The 19,963-nt window shown below is 37.8% G+C and overlaps 1 protein-coding gene across 8 annotated transcripts in view; it reads right to left on the reverse strand.

The window, feature by feature from the left end:
* The window catches only part of RBMS3 (RNA binding motif single stranded interacting protein 3), a 643,143-nt gene that overhangs the window by 136,330 nt on the left and 486,850 nt on the right, over nucleotides 1-19,963 (reverse strand). For all 8 annotated transcript variants that reach the window (XM_054708096.1, XM_008153779.3, XM_054708097.1 and 5 more), the window contains exon 7: nucleotides 11,204-11,310. In XM_054708096.1, the coding sequence (XP_054564071.1) occupies nucleotides 11,204-11,310 (107 nt within the window). The remainder of the gene's footprint in view (nucleotides 1-11,203; nucleotides 11,311-19,963) is intronic.

The following is a 19,963-nucleotide window of genomic DNA, read 5'->3' on the forward strand; positions in this document are numbered from 1 at the left end:
ATACTAATTCTTTAGATATAAGGTTTCTTCTCAAAGTACTTTAATTTTTAGTAGCTCATTGGGCAGTACTTAAATTCCCTATCTCTGAAACATAAAATTTCTAATGTTCAGTATTATAAAATTAGATTGCAGTCAGTATGGCTTCAAGGTTAATAGAAATAATATATTCTTGAACCTCATTATCAGGTTGTTCTTAATAAGAAGGATGTTGACTGGTGATTAATCAAATAGTTTGTAAAAGGGTTCTTATTCCTAGGAGATCTAACTGAAGGCAAGGAGGCCACTTGTTTGAGGAGGCCACTTGTCTTCCTCACTGCTAAGAATATCTCAAAGTATGTGCACTGATCATAGTTAGTGACAGCCACATGCTTTTAAGAAACACAACAAAATTTTCTGTTGAGAAGCTTTCCTATGAATGGTGACCATAGAGACAGATAATCTTTCTCTCCAGATTTTATGTAGCATGTTTGCTATTACTTCCATAGTCACCCTTTATGTCCTTTAAAGCAATATTTTCCATATAAATGTGACCCATTTTGGTTCATAAAGGGCTAAGAGCTTTCTACTCTTATGCAGATAGGTAACTAAGAATGCTATAAATTGCCGAAACTGGTTTGGCTCAGTGGATAGAGCGTCGGCCTGTGGACTGAAGGGTCCAGGTTCAATTCCGGTCAAGGGCATGTACCTTAGTTGCGGGCACATCCCCAGTAGGGGGTGTGCAAGAGGCAGCTGATCGATGTTTCTCTCTCATCGATGTTTCTAACTCTCTATTCCTCTCTCTTCCTCTCTGTAAAAAATCAATAAAATATATATTTTTATAAAAAGAATGCTATAAATGATTATAGAAATAAATCATTGTGTTAGATGAAGGACTCTTTCATGCTAAGAAAGGTATGTGAATCTTTATACATTGGGTCAAATGTCTAATGATCTTTATTAAATGACTAGAGGCCCAGTGCACGAATTCATACACGGGCCCTGCCCCTGATTGAGGTGAGGGGGAGCAATCGGGGGTGGGGGCGGGGCCGGGCCACAGGTGGTTGGCCAGCTGGCCCTGCCCCTGATCGGGGTTGCGGGGGGGGGGGGGTGATCAGGGGTGAGGCTGACCCAGGAGAGGGGCCACAGGTGGTTGGCTGGCCAGCCCTGCCCCCTGATAGAACTCCTGGGTGAGGGGACAATTTGCATATTAGCCTTTTATTATATAGGATTATAAGCCAACTGTGCATTAAAATAATAAAAAGAGAATCAGGGCTTTCCCCAAATTCCTTAGACAGTTTTACCACTTGTTGGTTGAGTAGAGTAAGAACTATCATTGTCTTTAAATCCACAACCATTAAAAATTGGATATGACACAACTCCTCTAAAGGAAAATTGGCTCATGCAGTTACTTTTGATGCCCATGTACATTGTTTTTTACTTCAACGAAAGCATCATAAACTTAACTGATAGACTGGATCTCACCTGATAACAATCATAAAACAAGATACAGTTGATTCTTGTTATTTGCAGTAATTATATTCTGTAAAGTCACCATGAATGCTGAATTAGTGAATACTGAATCATAGCTCCTAAAGGAAATACAAGGTTAGGTTCCTGTGAGCCCCTGGACAACACTTTGACCAATTGATCAATACATAATGGTTGTTTTATGTGTGTTTCTGTCTAAAGACATCTTATTTAATATAAAGTCAACTCTTTGAATCTGTGGATTTTGCATCCATAGATTCAACCAACCATGCATCAAAGACATTTGGATAAAAAAGATTATAGACCCGAAACCAGTTTGGCTCAGTGGATAGAGTGTCGGTCTGCGGACTGAAAGGTCCCAGGTTCGATTCAGGTCAAGGGCATGTACCTTGGTTGCGGGCACATCCTCAGTAGTGGGTGTGCAGGAGGCAGCTGGTTGATGTTTCTCTCTCATCGATGTTTCTAGCTCTCTATCCCTCTCCCTTCCTCTCTGTAAAAAATCAATAAAATATATTTTTTAAAAAAAAGAAACTGCAAACTGTCATTTAAAAAAAAAAAAAGATTATAGAAAGTTCCAAAAGGCAAAACTTGAATTTGCCAAGCTCCAAGCGCTAAGCTGAATCCATGCAAATGAAGTTATATGTAGGCATACCGTGCTAAAACCTATACGAAAATATAGGTTGTTTGTAAATAAGACACTTTTATATAAGAGACTTGAGCAACTGTGGATTTTGATATCCACAATGACCAGTTGGGTATAATAATTTCATAAAGATACTAGTCTCAGAACCAATCTTCTGTGGAGAGAAATGACTGCATATTGTTGATTCATTAACATTGAACACCCAGCCAACAGCACTACAAGTCATGTCTGAACAAAACTTATCTCTACATTCCCACCGACCCAGATTTTCTTCATAGGACACATCATAGATTTATTGCACTTAGAAACCTCTGATAGCACTTCAGCAATACACTTGAGGGCCATTTTAAACAGCAAATTCACCAACATAAAGCACAAAATGTGAAAAATGTGGCCCTACTAGTAAAGGAACCAAGTAAAGAACACTGTTTACAGTATGAGAGCTGAAACAGAAGGAAGAGAGAGTGTCACGTATTTCAACCTCAGCTTGCAGCGTGCCAGTTGGGTGACTCAAATTTTTCACTGCTCTGCACATCTGTGAGTGTCCATGAAGGCACTATGAGTAATGATTCTGGGGTTACAAATAAAATTTAGCCAATAGGTACATTTTCAAATATGGAGCCAACAAACAGTGAGGGTCACCTGTATCTTTTTTCAAAGTGATAATTTTGTGAGTCTGAGTCTTTCAGCGAACAGAAGTAAGTTTTATAGATGTCATTAATACCACTACTAGTATTTATAAGGATTCAAAAATTTCCTTACACAGAATTTGGTAACATCATCTTTGAATAGATTAGAATGTGGAAGCTTAAAAATTATTTACATTCAGCACTAGGGAGCCATAGCACATGTAAGAAGATTCCCGTTTCCTGAATTTTTTGTTCTATCTAATAAGTCATCAATTATAGTATTAGAATGCTTTTTCTGTCAAAGACAGTTGGTTTGAGGAAAGTACTTGAGAATGAGTCCTTTTCATGGCCACAAGGTTGCATAAGAACCTTTGGTATCCAAAATTAATTACCATTATATTTGCCAGAATGGGTAGGTTAATAATTCATCATCTTTCCCCTTAAACACACCAACCATGTTATTTATCAGTTTTCAATATTAGCTCAACTCAACCTTTTTCTTGATATCCAGCAATAGTTCATGTTTTCTCTTTTACTTGTCTTTTTTTTTTTCTTTTTCTTTCATCTTCTCCATCTAATCCCCCTATTTTTGCCAGCACTTGGCTTTTATGATTATATGACCTTCAAGGGAAAGTTGGCCAGAAATTTCAAAAACACCTAATGTTTCAGTGCTAATTAATGCTTTATGATTTGGAATGTGATCTTAGAAAAACATTAATAAAATATGGATCAAAGTTAAAATAATTTTGACTTATTTCATATGATGTTTTATAAAAATAAGTAAAAAATTCAGCTAGAAAATTATAATGGCAGCAAATTTTCTTTTAAAGAAATAATTTTAAATAATTCCAATTCGGAAAATATAGACATGGCATAAAATTGGAAAACAAGGAATTAAACATCTGAGTCATAAGAAACACATAGCAAAGCTGGCTTTCAGATTAAAAAGCCTTGGGCTGTGCTAATGATATTATGACAGTTATAATAACAGCTGATACGTGAGCAATTCTAATTTTCCAGGAACCGTGCTCAGTACTTTACCTTCACCTCCTCATTTAATCCTTCCAATTACAAAATATACACTTTTGACCATCCTCATTCTACTTATGAGGGAAAGGAAACTTACAGACTGAACAATCTGCTGTGTTGTCACTCAGCTCACAAGCTGTAGATTTGCGATTTAAATTCTAGAGTTTTCTCCCTTAACCACTAAAGTGCCTTATAAATTATGAAGAAAAGCAAACAGATGTTGACATACACAATTCCTTAGAATTCAGAAAGAAGTACTATTCTCAATAGGTGTATTAGGGAAGGACTCAAGATATACTAAATAACCTCCCCAAAGTTCAAGATGCTTCTCTCATCAGAATTCTCTCTGTGCCACTCAGCCAGCACTCAAGGGCATAGAGGCCTCTATCAGCCAGGTGACAAGGCAGAACTTTCCAACTCAAGAGAATTTCTGGTTTATAAATCAATTTCTCAGTTATCTACCCTGAAAAACAAATACCCAAACAAGCAATTAATGCTTAGCAACAGGACTAATGTGAACTAATGTTCTTGCGGCTGATGTTTCTTTCTGTTGTGATTTTTCTTATTATTTCAGCTTGGTTTTCTGTCACTATTATACAGGTATGAAGTCAGTTATAGTCATTGGTTTTATTTCTACAGCACTAAATACTATTCCATTTCACTTTTAATCTCCTACTTTACAGACAGAGAAGACCTTTGCCATTTTAGGCTCCAAGGAGGTGGGAATCTGTCTATGTGTTGACATCATGTCCATAGCATGCAATCTCATGCCTCCTGCATAACGGACACTCAGCACGTGCTCACTGACTGCTTTTTGCTTAAGTTGCTTCTTCTTCAATGTTGCCTTAAAAAATCTCTTCCAAATACAATTATTGTCTCAAAAAGAACATTTGTGTAAAAGGTAAGAAAGCAAATTGGAAACACAGGGAGGTTAGAGGGATTCTTACTCTGTATGTTTATATCTAATATATGCTGAGGGCAGAAATCATACCTTATACCTCATTGTGTCCTCAGGACACAGCATAAAGTATTAGTCATGCAGGGGCCACCAATGATGATGGTGATGAAGACACAGTTAAAATCGAAATTTGTCTATATTAGATTTTTTCAAAAAAATTGAAAAGTAAAAACAAACAAAAAATTAGAACATAACCCTCAAAGAAAATGTTTACTTATCTAGAATTGGAACAAAGGGTGTAACTATTGAGTTGAGAATGATTATCTGCCAATTCAGAAATTTAAAAAGACATTTTTTGCCTCAATCATGAGTGGATGTAGACAAAATGAATAATTACTCTTTATGCCTTGAGGGACAACAGGTAGGAGGGTGGGTATTGGAAATCAGGTTTATCAACTTTGCCTGCACTTGGCTATGGACTTTATAATAGCATGAGCAATCCCATTTTCCCATATAAACTTTGCAGGTCTTCATTCACTTACTGGCACTAAAGAGACTTTATTAATAGTAACTCTACATGGACCAAAGTTATAGAACTTCACAGCACAGGGGAAGTTTGTTTTTTATCCATCATTGAAAACAGTTGATTTCAGGTCTGACAATGGATAACTTTATCTAGGTTATAGGTTATAACAGATCACTTAGCTTAAGTTGACTGTGATAAAACTGATAACTTTAGCTTTCAGTCACTAATAGGGGACTTTGTGAGTGGATTAATGGGATCTATTAACTTAAGGACATTGAAGAACACTATGCCAGTTTATTCCATCTCATAAAAGGTTTTGAAACTAACATGTCCAGGCAAAGCCATAGCATTTTACTGTGCTAAGGGATGCCATTTCTGGTTTGTGTGAATGGCACCCCCTGGTATTATGCAGGGCCTATCCTGTACTCTTGTCCTTTGTGCAACTCCAAATGCATTTAAGTAATGTCTTCAAGAAATAATGTATCATCTGATGTCTCATCTAAAACTTGCTCTTTAATTGGAAATAAGTGAGAAATTCCAAACATTAGTATTCCTAGAATGCACACACCAAAACAACGTATTTGCTTTTCTCTTCAACATAACCTAAAAACTATTCCTGGAAACCTGTTGATTGCTAATTAGTTCCATTAGTTCATTTGAATATTGAGACTCTGAAGATAATCTTGTTAAGTGTTTCCGTAGTAAAAAAAAAAATTTCTTCAGAGCATCAAAGACAAAATATTATTCATTGCTTTTAAATTGACTTTAGCAGAGAACTGTGAAGAAGATAAAGGCAATACATGTAATTTCATTGATTTTAGTTTTTGTAATAAAAGCTTAGCTTTTTTTTTTTTTTTCACTAGATGTATGAGTATTTTGTTGGTTTCTTTATTTGTTCAATCGGCATATCTCTTGTTTGCCGACTGAACAAATAAAGTGTACTTATTTCTTAGAAGTACAATTCCCACAGCAATCATTATCAGTGACATTTAATGACTCAATTAGTAGAGGGCTTGGGAAGATTTTATAAAAGCTAGATTAGAGTTTTGAAGCCAGTGAAAATAATTTGTTTACAGCATTTCAATTACTTAACGGTAATATCCCAGCATAAAATTTTGGAGAAATAGTCTTATCTTCTGTGATCCTAAACTTAGCCTTTATTGATATTTGAAAATTCTGAAGGAAATCCAAAGAACAGTCACAAGAGTCAATATAAAACAACTTCAAAATTTTAGAGACTTTCATTATCATAGTAGAAACATCCATCCTTTGATTTGGTTCAATCATTTTTACAAAATAGTTGAATGTTTTTTGATCAGCTATTATTTGGGGCAAAGAGTACAAACAAATTTGGTGGCTTTTTGGTAGTCATTGAAAATATATTCTTGAGAAATATAGAAAGACACAACAGGATTTTCTCTTCACGTAGCTGGAATATTTTTGAACTAGTTTTATGCATTCCTGAGTCCAGACTCGTCCTTTGGGGGAACACTAACAAGATCAATTTGGGCAACATACTGCCTGAAGAACCGAGAATATGATGTTAGAGAAAATCAAATACATGGCCAATGTAACATTTTGAGAGTCATAGAGATGACAAAGTGAGACCATTTCTGAGCTAGGGGTGACCTTAAAATATTTTACCTGTAGTTTGGCATAAGCACTGGCCAGTCAGAATCTAAATGCTGAAGTAGGATCCTGGGGAACTCCTGCTATGCCAGCCAGCATCTCATTTTTGCTGGATCATGAGAGGTCTTCAAGGAGGCACCAGGGTGGAAGAGGCAATGGAGTCGCACTGACGGATCATTGCCAGTAGTCATGTATCAAATGCTACAGATACATTTTAATATTTTAACAAGCTGCATGGTCCTTCTGGCATGTGGAAGTGGAATATCAGCCCTGTCCATGGCTCAAGGTTCTCTAGGACAATGGTTCTCAAAATGTGGCCTATGACACCTAAGGGTTCTTGAGATCCCTTTGGGAGATCCATAGTTCCTGCCTTTTTCAATGATATGTCTACGGTAAGCTAGACTTTGTATGCTCACACCAAACAGAATATTGCAACATGCACGCTGAAGCAGATATGCAAATCCGGTCATCTTTTACTAAGTCAGGCATTAAATGATTTGCAAAAATGTAAAGCAGTGTCATTATTCTCAAAAATAATTGTCTTTGCTGTGAAAAATATAGTACTTTCAACAAAATATACCATTTTTGATAATGAGATGGGTTTATTATTTATTTTTAATGAAGTAATAAATGATAATTTTTAAGAGTGTAAGAAATTATTTGAGACCAAGAATTTGAGAACTGCTGCTTTAAGAAATAAAGCAATAAGATCTATGGAGCACCGGGAAAGAAAGGCCAAATAGCCTCAACCTCTAATCATTCTGCTCAGAGTTTCATTTGTCACTTGAGACCTTATAATAACTTTAAAATATTCCTTTGTTTTCCTCTAATGCAAAAATATGTACCAGCGTATGTTTATATTTCAAAACTTCACTAAGTTATGTGTACAAAGTTTTCAGTATTGGATTTTTTGGAGTAAAAAAAAATGCATTTCACTAAACTATGCTAAAAGAACTATTATCAAAATGCCACCCAGAAGAAAATAGGTTTATATAACAAATTAAATTTTTAATTAGCCTATAAATTGTCATGTTTAAGATACTTCTAAGATGCTTGCAATTCAATGGCTTTGTATTTTCAGCATTTCATCAGAAATGCTTTTCACACTAACATTTTTAACTGATTTTCAAAAGGAGGAAAGTAAACAGCCTCAATTTGTGCTATTATCTCAAATTCTAAAGCAGCATAATTTAAATTATCCTTCACTTTATTTAAGGTAATGATGATTGAAAGGTCTACCAATATTGTATACAGTTTACCCTTGAACAACACAGAGATTGAATGCCAACCCCATGCAGTTGAAAATTCACATGTAACTTTTAATGTAAATTCCCCCAAATTTAACTAAGTATCTATGTGGGATTAGTTCCTCCCCAAACCAGACATCAAAATACACAGAAGCTCAAGTCCCTGATATAAAATGGGGTAGAACGATGAATATAGTTGGCTCTCAGCATCTGCAGATTCCCAACTGCAGATTGATAACTGCTTCTTGTCTGCAGTTGTTTGAAACTGTGGATGGGAAACCAGGGGATATGAAGGGCCAACTCTATACTTATTAAAAAAAAATATGTGCAGCCAGGCTGGTGTTGCTCAGTAGCTGAGCACTGGCCGATGAACAAAGAGGTCACTGGTTCGATTCCCTGTTCAGAGCACATGCCCAGGTTGCAGGCTCAATCCCCTGTATGAGGCATGCAGGAGGCAGCTGATCGATGATGTTTCTCTCTCATTGATCACTCTATCCCTATTCCTTCCTCTCTTTTTCTAAAAAATCAATAAAAACATTATTTAAAAAACACACACACGTAAGTGAACTTGTAAAGTTTAAATGCCTGTTGTTCAAGGTCAACTGTATAACAAAACAAACACACAAGCAAAAGCCAACATCCAAAATGGCTTCCTTATGAAGCTGGGATGTCAAAGGGCTACCAGGTAAATGAAAAACACCACCACCCATCAGAAACGGACTTCAAGGGAGCTGCAGGTCTCAATCTTAGCAATGGATAAAGCAAGGGGACAAAAAATAATTTCCCCTAAGAATCTGACCCTCTGTTCTTGCTTTGATTAAAGCTTCAATTCCTGCAATCAGTGTGGTCATAGACCTTAAAGAGAGAATGTAGGTAATACACCCAGGTGACTAACAGGAGCAAACACAAATTATCTTGTAATGATGACATTGATGATATGAGGGAAACCAATTTCAGAAGTGTTAAAATGTGGAAAAACAACAAAAATGTGTGACTTAGAAACAATGAAATACAGTAATTAGTATTTACTGGTATATAAAATTAAATACTGCTTATCAGGGATTAATGTATTTTATGCCATACTTTATCAATCATACTAATATTCTCCACTCTAGCAAGTACAATGCAAGGGGAAACAGACACAAAAATATTTAATGATGGACACACAAAGTTATCTAACATGCTTGGTGTGTCAACTTCTAAGACCACAATAAAATTGTAAAAATTAACATGCTCACCTCAAAACCAATATATTTGATAAGCATATTTTTAGTGCTTGCCATTTCTTTTTCTGACGTCTTTCCTCTGAACGTGTCTACAGCCTTGGAATATATTTGTATTGGTCACAGATAAATTTATTAAGGTCTCTTGATTTTCATAATTCAAAAGGAAAATGTATAGCTCTTAAAAAGTAGCTTTTGGAAACAGAGGTTAGGAATACACTTTTAAAACCTACATTTGAATTATAAGGGGCTCTGGGTCCTAAACTGGACACCACAATGTTTCCAGGGCAAGAGCACACACGCTCTTTCGTATCATACTCTAAACCAGAAGCTCAGATTCTGTACATGGTACGAGGGTGGCAGCTCGAATTCCGCATTTCTTTTATGTTGATTGGTTTGGATTCTATGAAATGTAGACTCAGGCAAGGCGTGTTGCTGCAATTGGCATCACAATTCTGCACTGCAACTGTAATATTACAGGTTCTTGAGAAGACTAGAGCGGAACTTTCAGTCATTCGTGCTAAGTTACCTAATTCAGCCTTGAGGCTTTTGGGTTACAGTTTGGATCCAGAAATCTTTCTACTCGGCAGGCATTTGACCCAGCCGCATTTTAAAAGATCAAGTGAATCGTTCTAGACTCTGGATGTTTGGTATGGGCCCAACGTGAGAATGAGCGCTATCAGAAATCAGCTGTCTGCTGGGGGCAGTGGGGCTACCCACTGGAGCATTCAACTGCATGGGTCATTCAGCTTTTCTGAAGTTGAGAATATTGGGACTCTTGCCATTTTAAAAATAGCTTTGGGCACTTCATGGTGATTCTCTTTTTCATGCCTGCAGGTAATGAGTTATAGATTATACAGTACTTGGATATAAGTATACTCTTTAAGAGAGGCTTTGAGACCTGCATGAAAATACTCAAAACTGAGTCTTAGAAACTGAAAAATGGCTAAAGGATTGGCTGAGAAAAATACCCCCCTTTTCTTTCCTTACAAATGTCCTCTCAGTGCTGAGAGTGTAAAATGCTGCATCAAATAGGATGCCTCTTAAATGATAAATGGGTGAAGTAGGTGCTTTGAATAGAAATGCTAAATAAAGCTCTTCTGTTGAAATTATGGCCTTGGTACAAAATGGCATTTATTCAAGTCATTCAAACAACTTCATTCCTTTTACAAAGAATAAAAAGACCTCTTAGAAGCCCAGACACCTTTTCTTTGTTTTCTTACAAGAAAAAAATAACCAAAAGAAATCATTCCAAGTGGAATTGGATCCATAGGCTTGCTTTTCTACCATTTTGTGTTACCAGGGTAAATGGGTAATTAATAGTTACATGCTTTCCTCCTTGTTGTGGAAAACAAAACCCTGTGCGTATTGACTTTTCTTTCTCCTTAGCCAACAGAAAATGTTATATTTCATACTGACATATAAACATACAGAACACATATCAACACATTTATGAACATCTGGGCATATGCATAGATACACATACGTATGCAAGCAGAACACCTCAATCTAAATCTTTGTTTGCTTGTTTCAAAACACATTCAACTCTCACTGTCGATTTCACCAAAAATTATTTTCTTAAGTATTCATACCCTCATTTTTTAGCCATTATACAATTACAGATCAATTCTTGTGAATACGTCTTTCTGTGAGTGCCTATGGGGTTCAAGTTCAAAGACAGAAGACTTACTGTAGAACTGAGTGCAGAACTGAGGTCAATGTTGAAGTCCTAGCTCTTTCTCAAGAAATTTTATCCTGAGCATATTAACACAGGCCTGCTCATGTGCCCTCTGAGAAGCCATTTGGTTTTCCATGGGACCTGATTTCCTCGAGACCCCAAAACGTCTGTGTTGCCCCTCTTCTGAGGGATGTCTGCTGCCAAGTTTCTGAGCACAAGCCAGTTGGGACTCACCTCTCCTTCCCTGGGCCAAGGCCTTCCATTCTGGGTGTATTTGCTTTGATTCTGTCTCTTCTTTTGTCCTCCATCAGCGAATTTGCACAGTAAAGGCTCACTAGGGGCTGGGAAGATAAGAAACCAATCCTACATTAGCAAATCCCCCTTAGAAATAAGTGATTATTTGAGTCACAGTAGGGCTTTGTAACGCATATCTTTTGAAGTAGTCTTGCTTCTGGGGAGATATTTGGCCCCCTTTTAGTCTCAGCTCTGTTGGCTGCTGATCTAACTGGGCTTCAAAAAAGTCCTGGCAGACCATAAAAGCATATAACAAATATTGTTGAAAAAATAATCAGCTGAAGCAGAATGTGTACTTGCCTTAGAAGTAAAGAGGCCAGCCAGTGTCGACCCCTTCCAGTTACGTTAGAAACATTCATAACCAGTATTCGTGTTTGGATAAATATTTTTCCCTCAAATCAACTCTGTTTTCACTGTAGAAACTGTCAAATTCTATTTTCGAAAGAGGTACTTAGGAGCTTCTTTCTACAAAGGGGGCTATTTTGCTAATTGCAACCAAATTAGCTATTTTTTTTTCTCATTATCCCCTACAATTTCATAAAGACTGGAAATTGATTGTTCATCCAACCCCTTTCACTCCAATCTCCCAGTAAAATCTAGTCAGAATCCCAGAGGGACTAATGATTTGAATATTAAGTGAACCCACATGAGAAAATACAGCCAAAGAATATGGCCCTAACAAACGAATCACGGATGATGGGGGGAAATACGGTCCTCAGTGACTTATGTACACTTAGTTCCTAAGAAGTGACCCAAACTAAAGTCTGACAGAACTCCTCTTCTGCAATTACACTGCAAGATGATCATCTCTTGAAAACGTAACAGGGCCAAAAAGTATTCTTTGTGAATTGGCGCCACCTCCACATCCTTACTTGACTGTGAAAATTGCTGCTTGTTATTACTACAAACATGTTTAAAAACGAATGCATTTTTAAAAAGCCATATTGGCCTAACAAACCTGATCAATGCACTAACATGCCTGGGAGGGTTTTTTGTTAGTTTATTTGTCTGAGCACAAACCAAGTATCAATTTGCAAGTTTACAGTCTGAAAATCAAAACGAACCCTTTCTTCCTCGCCCCATACTCTGGGGGAAAAATGTGTTCCACTAGAAATTAATTGTACTAATGGTTCTACTGATTTACTCCTCTCCATATCCTTTCCTTTTGCCATGTAGTATTTGTTGAGTTCTCTCAATCTGACTCTTGGTCTGACCTCATATAAGTTGTTTTGGCCAATGAGATATTAGCAAAGGATACAAAATATTTTTAAGCACTGGGGCTTGCTTCTCTGCATAGCTACTTGAATATGCCCAGCCTGACCTGCTGGAAGATGAGCTACAAATAGAGATGAGTCATCCCTACCATTCCAGCCAAGGCCAAACTAGATCATCCAATGGCCAGCACCCACCCACATTTGAGTGAGCTTGTCTAAGATCAGCAGGGGTACATAGATAATGCGCAATTGACCACAGAAAAATGTATAAGCCCAGGTGAGTTCAGTCAAGGCCATCCCAGACATCTTTATTAAATCTTTACTGTTTCGTGCACTAAGATTTAGAAAATGATATGTAGCATTATTATCTTAATGGATCATGCCAAAAGCCATTCTACCTCTTTTTCACTCCGTTAGGTTGCTTGCATTTACTAATCTAGCTGAAGCAAAATATTATTATGGAATTTATCTAAATGCTTTCTCCAGATGAAACCCAAAAGGGTAAATGCAATCACCAGACCTCAAACTCTATGCATAAGAAAATTTCCTGTGAGGTTTCAAAAGTACATATATATTCCTCACATCCATCCATTCATCCATTCAAATGGTATGGTCATGCTAACATGTGAGTTTATCACTGGCAGGAACACAAATTTCTAGACCACCAAATCTATAAAAACCTTAAGTCTCCTGCTTATATAGAATTGTAGATTCCACCCTTTATGCTTCTTTGGATAATGACTTTCATGAGTCATACTTTCTACTGTCGGAAGCAAGACTCATTGTAATTTGTGTCTCCTAAAACAGATTCTTAGAGTATGACAATGGCTTCTCTTCTGGTTGTCCATGTTTCTATAGACTTGTTGATGTTTCTTGTCTGCTTCCTGGGTTTGAGGCCTAGTTTCCTGACTTACTAGTTACAAGACAATGGACATTATTATTTTTTAAATTAAACATTTCTGTGACTCATTTTCCTCTCATGTATAAGATGAGGATGATATTGTTATTTACCTCAAAGAGCTGTTGTGAGAATTAAATGAATTAATGCATGCAAAGGGCTTAAAACAATGCACAGTACATAAAATAAACACTAAATCCATGTTGGCTGCAACTATCAATATCTCTTAGCATCTCTGTTAGCCACTGCCAGTTTTCAGCTGTGAAAGCTGATCACTTGTCAGAGTCAGAGTTCAGAGTGTTTAATCAACTGGGCTTAATTTTCATCAGCCCGGTTCCATTCTAACTCCATGGTGGTTTGGCCACAGAACGTAACTGTTCTCCAGGAATGACAAAAAGATTTGCTCATGGAGAGGATCTGTGTTTCCCAAATGGTTCTAGCTGACTAAGCTTGTCACTGGACCATCTGGCCACTGCAGCCAGTTCCCTCTCTTGAGTCAGCACCAAAGTCTGGCTTCCATTTTTACCCACCCCCCTTCCTCCCCATATAAGGCAGGTCATGTTGCTCTTATGTGTGTTAAAATGCAATTGCCTAATGAATGTTCCTTTTTCTTTTTCCTTTTTAAATTATTATTATTATTATTATTATTATTATTATTGTGTGACTCAATGGCAAAAGATCTATTGATGTCTGAACCCATCAAAGCTGTATTTTACTACTAGAAAAAGTACCAGGCCACCCACAGAGCAATGGGTTTCATTGAGTTTTCTTTCCCCCAAATCCCATATTAAATGTTTGATAATAACTGTGCTAGAACCAAGTTCTAGGAAATTTTTCTTTGCTGAAAGAGATCATCTCTACCTTTAGTTTGTCCTCCAAAAAACAATTATCATATACTAGAGGCCTGGTGCGCGAATTTGTGCACTGGTGGGGTCCCTCAGCCTGGCCTGCGCCCTTTTGCAATCTGGGATCCCTCAGGACAAAACCAGCAGTCCAACATACCTCGAGAGATGTAGCAGTGTGCTGGGGAGGAGCCCGAGCCCAGGCTGGGCACCGCACCGCTTCCACTCATCCCATGCCACTACGCCTGGTAGTGCTGCCATGGAGGCAGGAGAGGCTCATGCTGCCTGAGCTGCGCTCACCAGCCATGAGCCTGGCCTCTGGCATTTGTCTTTCAGCTGAGCGGTGCTCCCACTGTGGGAGTGCACTGACCACCAGGGGGCAACTCAAGCCTAAGCAACCTGCTCACAGGCTGACGGCTGGTAGCTATGACAGGCACTGACCACCAGGGGGCAGGCACTCAATGCAGGAGCTGCTGAACTGCGGTGACTTGGCAGCTGTGGTTCTCGGGTGACACACCCAGAACCAGAGAGGGAGCCCGATTCCGGGATGCTTCACCCGAGGACCGCCCTCTCGCAATCTGGGACTCCTTGGGGGATGTCAGAGAGCCATTTTTTGCCTGATCCCTGCAGGCCAGCCCAAGGGACCCCACTGGTGCACGAATCTGTGCATCAGGCCTCTAGTATACCTATATTTACAGATCTAAAAAGCCAGAGTTTTCCCAATTCTTTAGTTTAAATGTATGTTATTAAATATGTAACAAATATATAAGGCATACATTTATATAAAGAGAATTGATGTATCTGTGTATGTATGCACACATGTGTACATATGTACACATATGTGCACACACATACATACATATTTAAAAGCCTTTTTTGGTGCAACCTTGGGGGCAGTGTTGGCAGGAAAACAAAAGGCACTGAATAAATTGTTAACTTTGGGATTTCTTCTACACACTGGCATCAAAAAATTTTGCAGAAGCATCCTTGCCACGAAATTACCAAATGACAATATTCTAATTTGCTAAGGATCACATATAGACAGACTATGAGACTCTGGATTTGAAACCTATCTTGAAGTTTTCCTTTTTTTTTTTTTTTCAATTAAATACTTTTTCTATTACAGTTGACATTCAATATTATATTAGTTTAAGCACAGTGATTAGACATTTATATGTCTAGTGCCCTTCTGACACCAGACACAGTTATTACAATATTATTGACCATATTCCCTATGCTGTACTTCACATCCCTGAGACTGTTTTGTAATTACCAATTTGTACTTCTCAATCCTTTCACCTTTTCCACCCAGCTCCACAATTGCCTTTTCAAAAAATTATTTCTTATCGCTAAGCTAAGAGAAACTTAAAAAGTCATGGAGTGAGACTTTCTTAACTTCCAACTGAGATGTCTTTGTGAATTGTCTTTTACAGCATCTTAGAAGCCTCAAATCTTAGCCACCTGATATTTGAGACTCTTCAATAAGCTCTGGATTTTAATAATGACTTATTTCTATTTCCCGATGTTGCTAAATTGAAACAACTGCTGTTACTTACTAATTTGAAGATGATTATGATGGGGGGGGGGTAGGATAGGACCCCAATGAGTTACTAAATGAAAAATAAAACCCCAGAAACAAATTTTTAAGGGTGTCATTTAAAAAAAAGATGAATATATCCATAATATTATCCTTGAATTCCAGGAATATAACTTTGATTTTTAGCTTGGGGTGGGTAGGGTGGGAGGAGAGGTCTATTTCATTGAGAGTGGAAGAGGTAACATTAGTAAATTAGGTGAATTAAAATACATATACTCTCCTAGTGATTAGGTGACTCCTAAATAGATTGCAAGATAAAATTCAAACTCCTTGATTAGAAGAGAAGAATTTGTCCTCTTAATCTTATCTTTCATTATGCTCCTCCCAGGCCTGAGTGGTTTACAGTTGTCTCACCTCTGAATGCCCTTCCTCTTGCCTAGAATTTCTTTTCCCAGCTTCCCTCCCCACTAGCTCCCACCATCCACCCACCCCACCCTACCCCACCCCCCCACACACAAACCCTTCATTGGCAAACTAAATTACTAATCAACCTTCAGAATGTAGCTCCAATGTCACCTACTTAGGGAAGCCTTCATTGACTTGACTTCAGAGTGAAACTGCCTAGTGCTTACTTGGCAGACTTTCCCAGGTTGAATGCTGTTTTTGTTTGTGTTAAGTTCTCTGACAGTAGCAATTAATGTCCAGGGTTGAGGGTGAAAAGTAATGATGCTAGCTGAGGTCAGGGTGTAGTTTATATACGCGTGTGTGCGGGTATTGTTAATAGCATGTTACACATAGGTATACATAATACTCTAAAGCAGTGATGGCGAAATCTATGACACGCGTGTCAGCACTGAAAGGTCCCAGGTTCAATTCTGAGGCGGCCGCATGCCAAGGATGAAACATTTGCTGCTCCTGAGGTTGAGACATTTGCGAAATAGTGTTTTTTCCTCAAAGTGACACACTACCCGAGTTATGCTCAGTTTTTTGGCGAAGTTTGACACACCAAGCTCAAAAGGTTGCCCATCACTGCTCTAAAGTGATGCTACTCAAAAGCGTAGTCCAAGGACCAGCAGCACCGTATCAACAACACCGGGAGCCTGTTGATTTCTGAATGCAGAGTCTTGGGCCCTTCCCAGATCTACTGAATCAAAACCTGCATCTGAGCCAGATCCCCAGGTGACTGGTGAGAACACTGAAGTTTGAGAAATAGGGATTTGATTATGACTGCCTCCCTAACAGAAGAAGGAATACTTCTTAGATATCAAACAGGAATCCTCCGAGTAATGAGATGATTTCAGCAGCACAGAAATATCATATTGTCTATGATTTCCTTATGGTATTGTTGCCAATTAATTTTGGTTAGTCTCTTTTAACAGTAGTTAAAATAGAGACTAAATGAAAAAGACGCCTTTGTGGAAGTGCGTCGCAGTTAAAAGCCACAGATTGCAATGTGCTAGCAGACATTATGGTCTATCATGTAAGTGGGGAGTATTTAAAATACAATTATAACAATGCATAGCAATAAAGTTGCACGGTAATTATGAAGGAGTAATTACTGTTTGCTTGCTTAGTGGAGTTCTTCTACTCTTCTAAACTTTGTATTAAATGTGAAACATCCAATGCATAAATTGATAAAGATATAGTCTAATGATTTCTAGGACTTGCTGTTTTAAGCAAACAAACAAAACAACAGCAAATACTTTGCTCAGCAAAATTAATGTAAATTTTTAAATTTTGATTGTCTATTGAAACTTAACATGTCTTCAGTTTTATGAACCACTAAGAATGTTCTCTAACATCATATTCTACAAGTCGATATTGACATTGATTTGAACTAATACATATCAATAGCAGAATTTCTACTGCCCTTTAGAGAAGTTGAACATTTTTTATTTTTATCATTCAATTAAAAAATTCTACTATTTATAATAGACTAGAGGCCCGATGCACGAAGATTCGTGCAAGAATGGGCCTTCCTTCCCCTGGCAGCCAGCACCGCCTTCGCTCTGGCTGGAGCCACCTTTTCACTCTGGCGCGAAGTCGCCTTTCCGCCTTCCCACGCTGCCCAGAGGCCTGGAGCACCCCCGGCTGCTCGGCGCCTGTGTATGCAAATTAATCCACCATCTTTGTTGGGCTAATTTGCATACTAACTCCTGATTGGCTGGTGGGTGTCGCGAAGATATGGTCAATTTGCATCTTACTTTTTTATTAGTGTAGATTGTGATGATGGTGTTACTGAACCTCTCTATTATCATAAGTTACAGGTCTGCTGGTGTAAATATTAAATTTAAAAATTCCTCTTCTCAGATAGATTATAAATCTTATTTCAGAAAAAATAAAGAATAAAGGTAGAGTGGGAGGAGATGGGTGGTGAAGATAACTAATGACAACAGAAGCAGTTTATTGGAGATGGACTTATAAAACCTCAGAGTAAAAGTAGAGGGATGAGGTAAAGAAATTTTAAAAATTAAGAACTATAATTTAAAATGTAATACAATTTCCATCTAGGGACTGCCTTTTTATGTGCATGTGAATTAATTTTCTGGTTTTTTTTACTTAACAGTATGTCTTGGAGATCTTTCTTTTCAGTATATAGATCTAATTCATATATATTACAATGCTATTTTATAGTCAAGTATAAATGTACCAGTTTATTTTTAATGTTTTACTGTTATGAAAACAAAGCTGCAGTAAACACCCTTGTATGTATATGTATACATAAGCAAGTATGTTTTTAGGATACTTATGAGTAGAATTGCTGGAGTAAAGATTCTTCACATTAAAAAAAAAATAAAACACATTTTAAAAATCCACAAACTACCTCTGTGCTTTTCCGGATAAGTTGCATATTAAAAATATGCTCATACTAATGATTAAACAATGACATATATTGAAGGACGTTAATCAAACTCAAATATTTTAGCATATTCATGCATTAAAAAAACCAAACTCAAATCTCCTCCACATACGATATCTGCTGCCCGACCCTGGACTTTGCACCTGGCTAAGTGGTCACAATCTCGAGGGGCAGAAAGACAAGTAAAAGGCACTAGTAGATGGCGATGGACACTACTGCAGAGATATGGATAGGTATTTCGGAAGCACAGGATGGATATCAACTTCTGGCACTGCAGTCCTACAATATCCTCTCATTTAGAAATCATGTCCAGTACCACAGGGAGTTTCGAAACTTCACAATTTCCATGCACAGCTCCCCCTGCACCAACTGCCGGGTCACAATCGAGCACACGAAGGGCTGATGCCAAGTATTACACAGTCTGGCTGAAGAACAGGCTTTAATCACAGGTTTGCTGAAGGAAACTATGAGTGAACGAGGCGACACAATGACAGGATTTAGCGGAAATACCTTTAGAACACCTGGGCCACCGAGACCTGAAGTTGGAACCTGGCAGCCTCACAATGGATGTGAATTCCTTTTAGCTCATTGCTGTAATTCGCCCAAGTCCTAACCTTCCTGCTGTCTTATGCCTAACCGGTATTACTCATTTCCCTCCCTAGGTGGTCAGAAGTAGCCTATACTGATTTGGGGTAAAAATGAAAAATGTAAGTGTATTTCTTGCTAATTCTATATTAGAACCATGTTCTTACTTTTCCACACTTATTCCAAAATAACTTGTTTCTAGTATATCCAGTTTTGTCAAGTCCCCGATTTGTCTGCAAATGATTTGTTATATTCTCTCCCACATATGCTCTATACATGATAGACTTATGTATATAGGTGTGTGTGTGTGTGTGTGTGTGTGTGTGTGCATGCGTGCACGCGTGTGTTATTTATTTGTCTACCATCTATCTTATATATCTTTCTAGATACAGAGCTAGCAAGTTCCACATTTAAACCACAATTTCCCTGAAAAACACTCCATGAAGGTTATGACACAGAATTATTATATTTGGTAGAGTGAGCTATTTGGTTCCATTCCCTTTCAACTTCTATATAGCCTCTGTCATATGATCCTAAAATGTATTTAATTCAAACCCTTGATTTTGTCAATAAATGAATTCCCAGCTATATCGGGGTAGCTGGTAGGAAACTAACACCCAGAACTCTGTTCTCTACATTTTGCCCTCCAGCTGCTTACATGTTACCTTCCTTTATCACTGGAGGTAAAAGGAAATGAGTTTTATGTAGTTCTTGTGGTTGACTTCATAGTTCGGGGATGGAAGAAAAAGATTTAATGTACATTA

The sequence above is a fragment of the Eptesicus fuscus genome, chromosome 18 (genome assembly GCF_027574615.1).
Source record: "Eptesicus fuscus isolate TK198812 chromosome 18, DD_ASM_mEF_20220401, whole genome shotgun sequence".
In the NCBI taxonomy this organism is placed as follows: domain Eukaryota; kingdom Metazoa; phylum Chordata; class Mammalia; order Chiroptera; family Vespertilionidae; genus Eptesicus; species Eptesicus fuscus.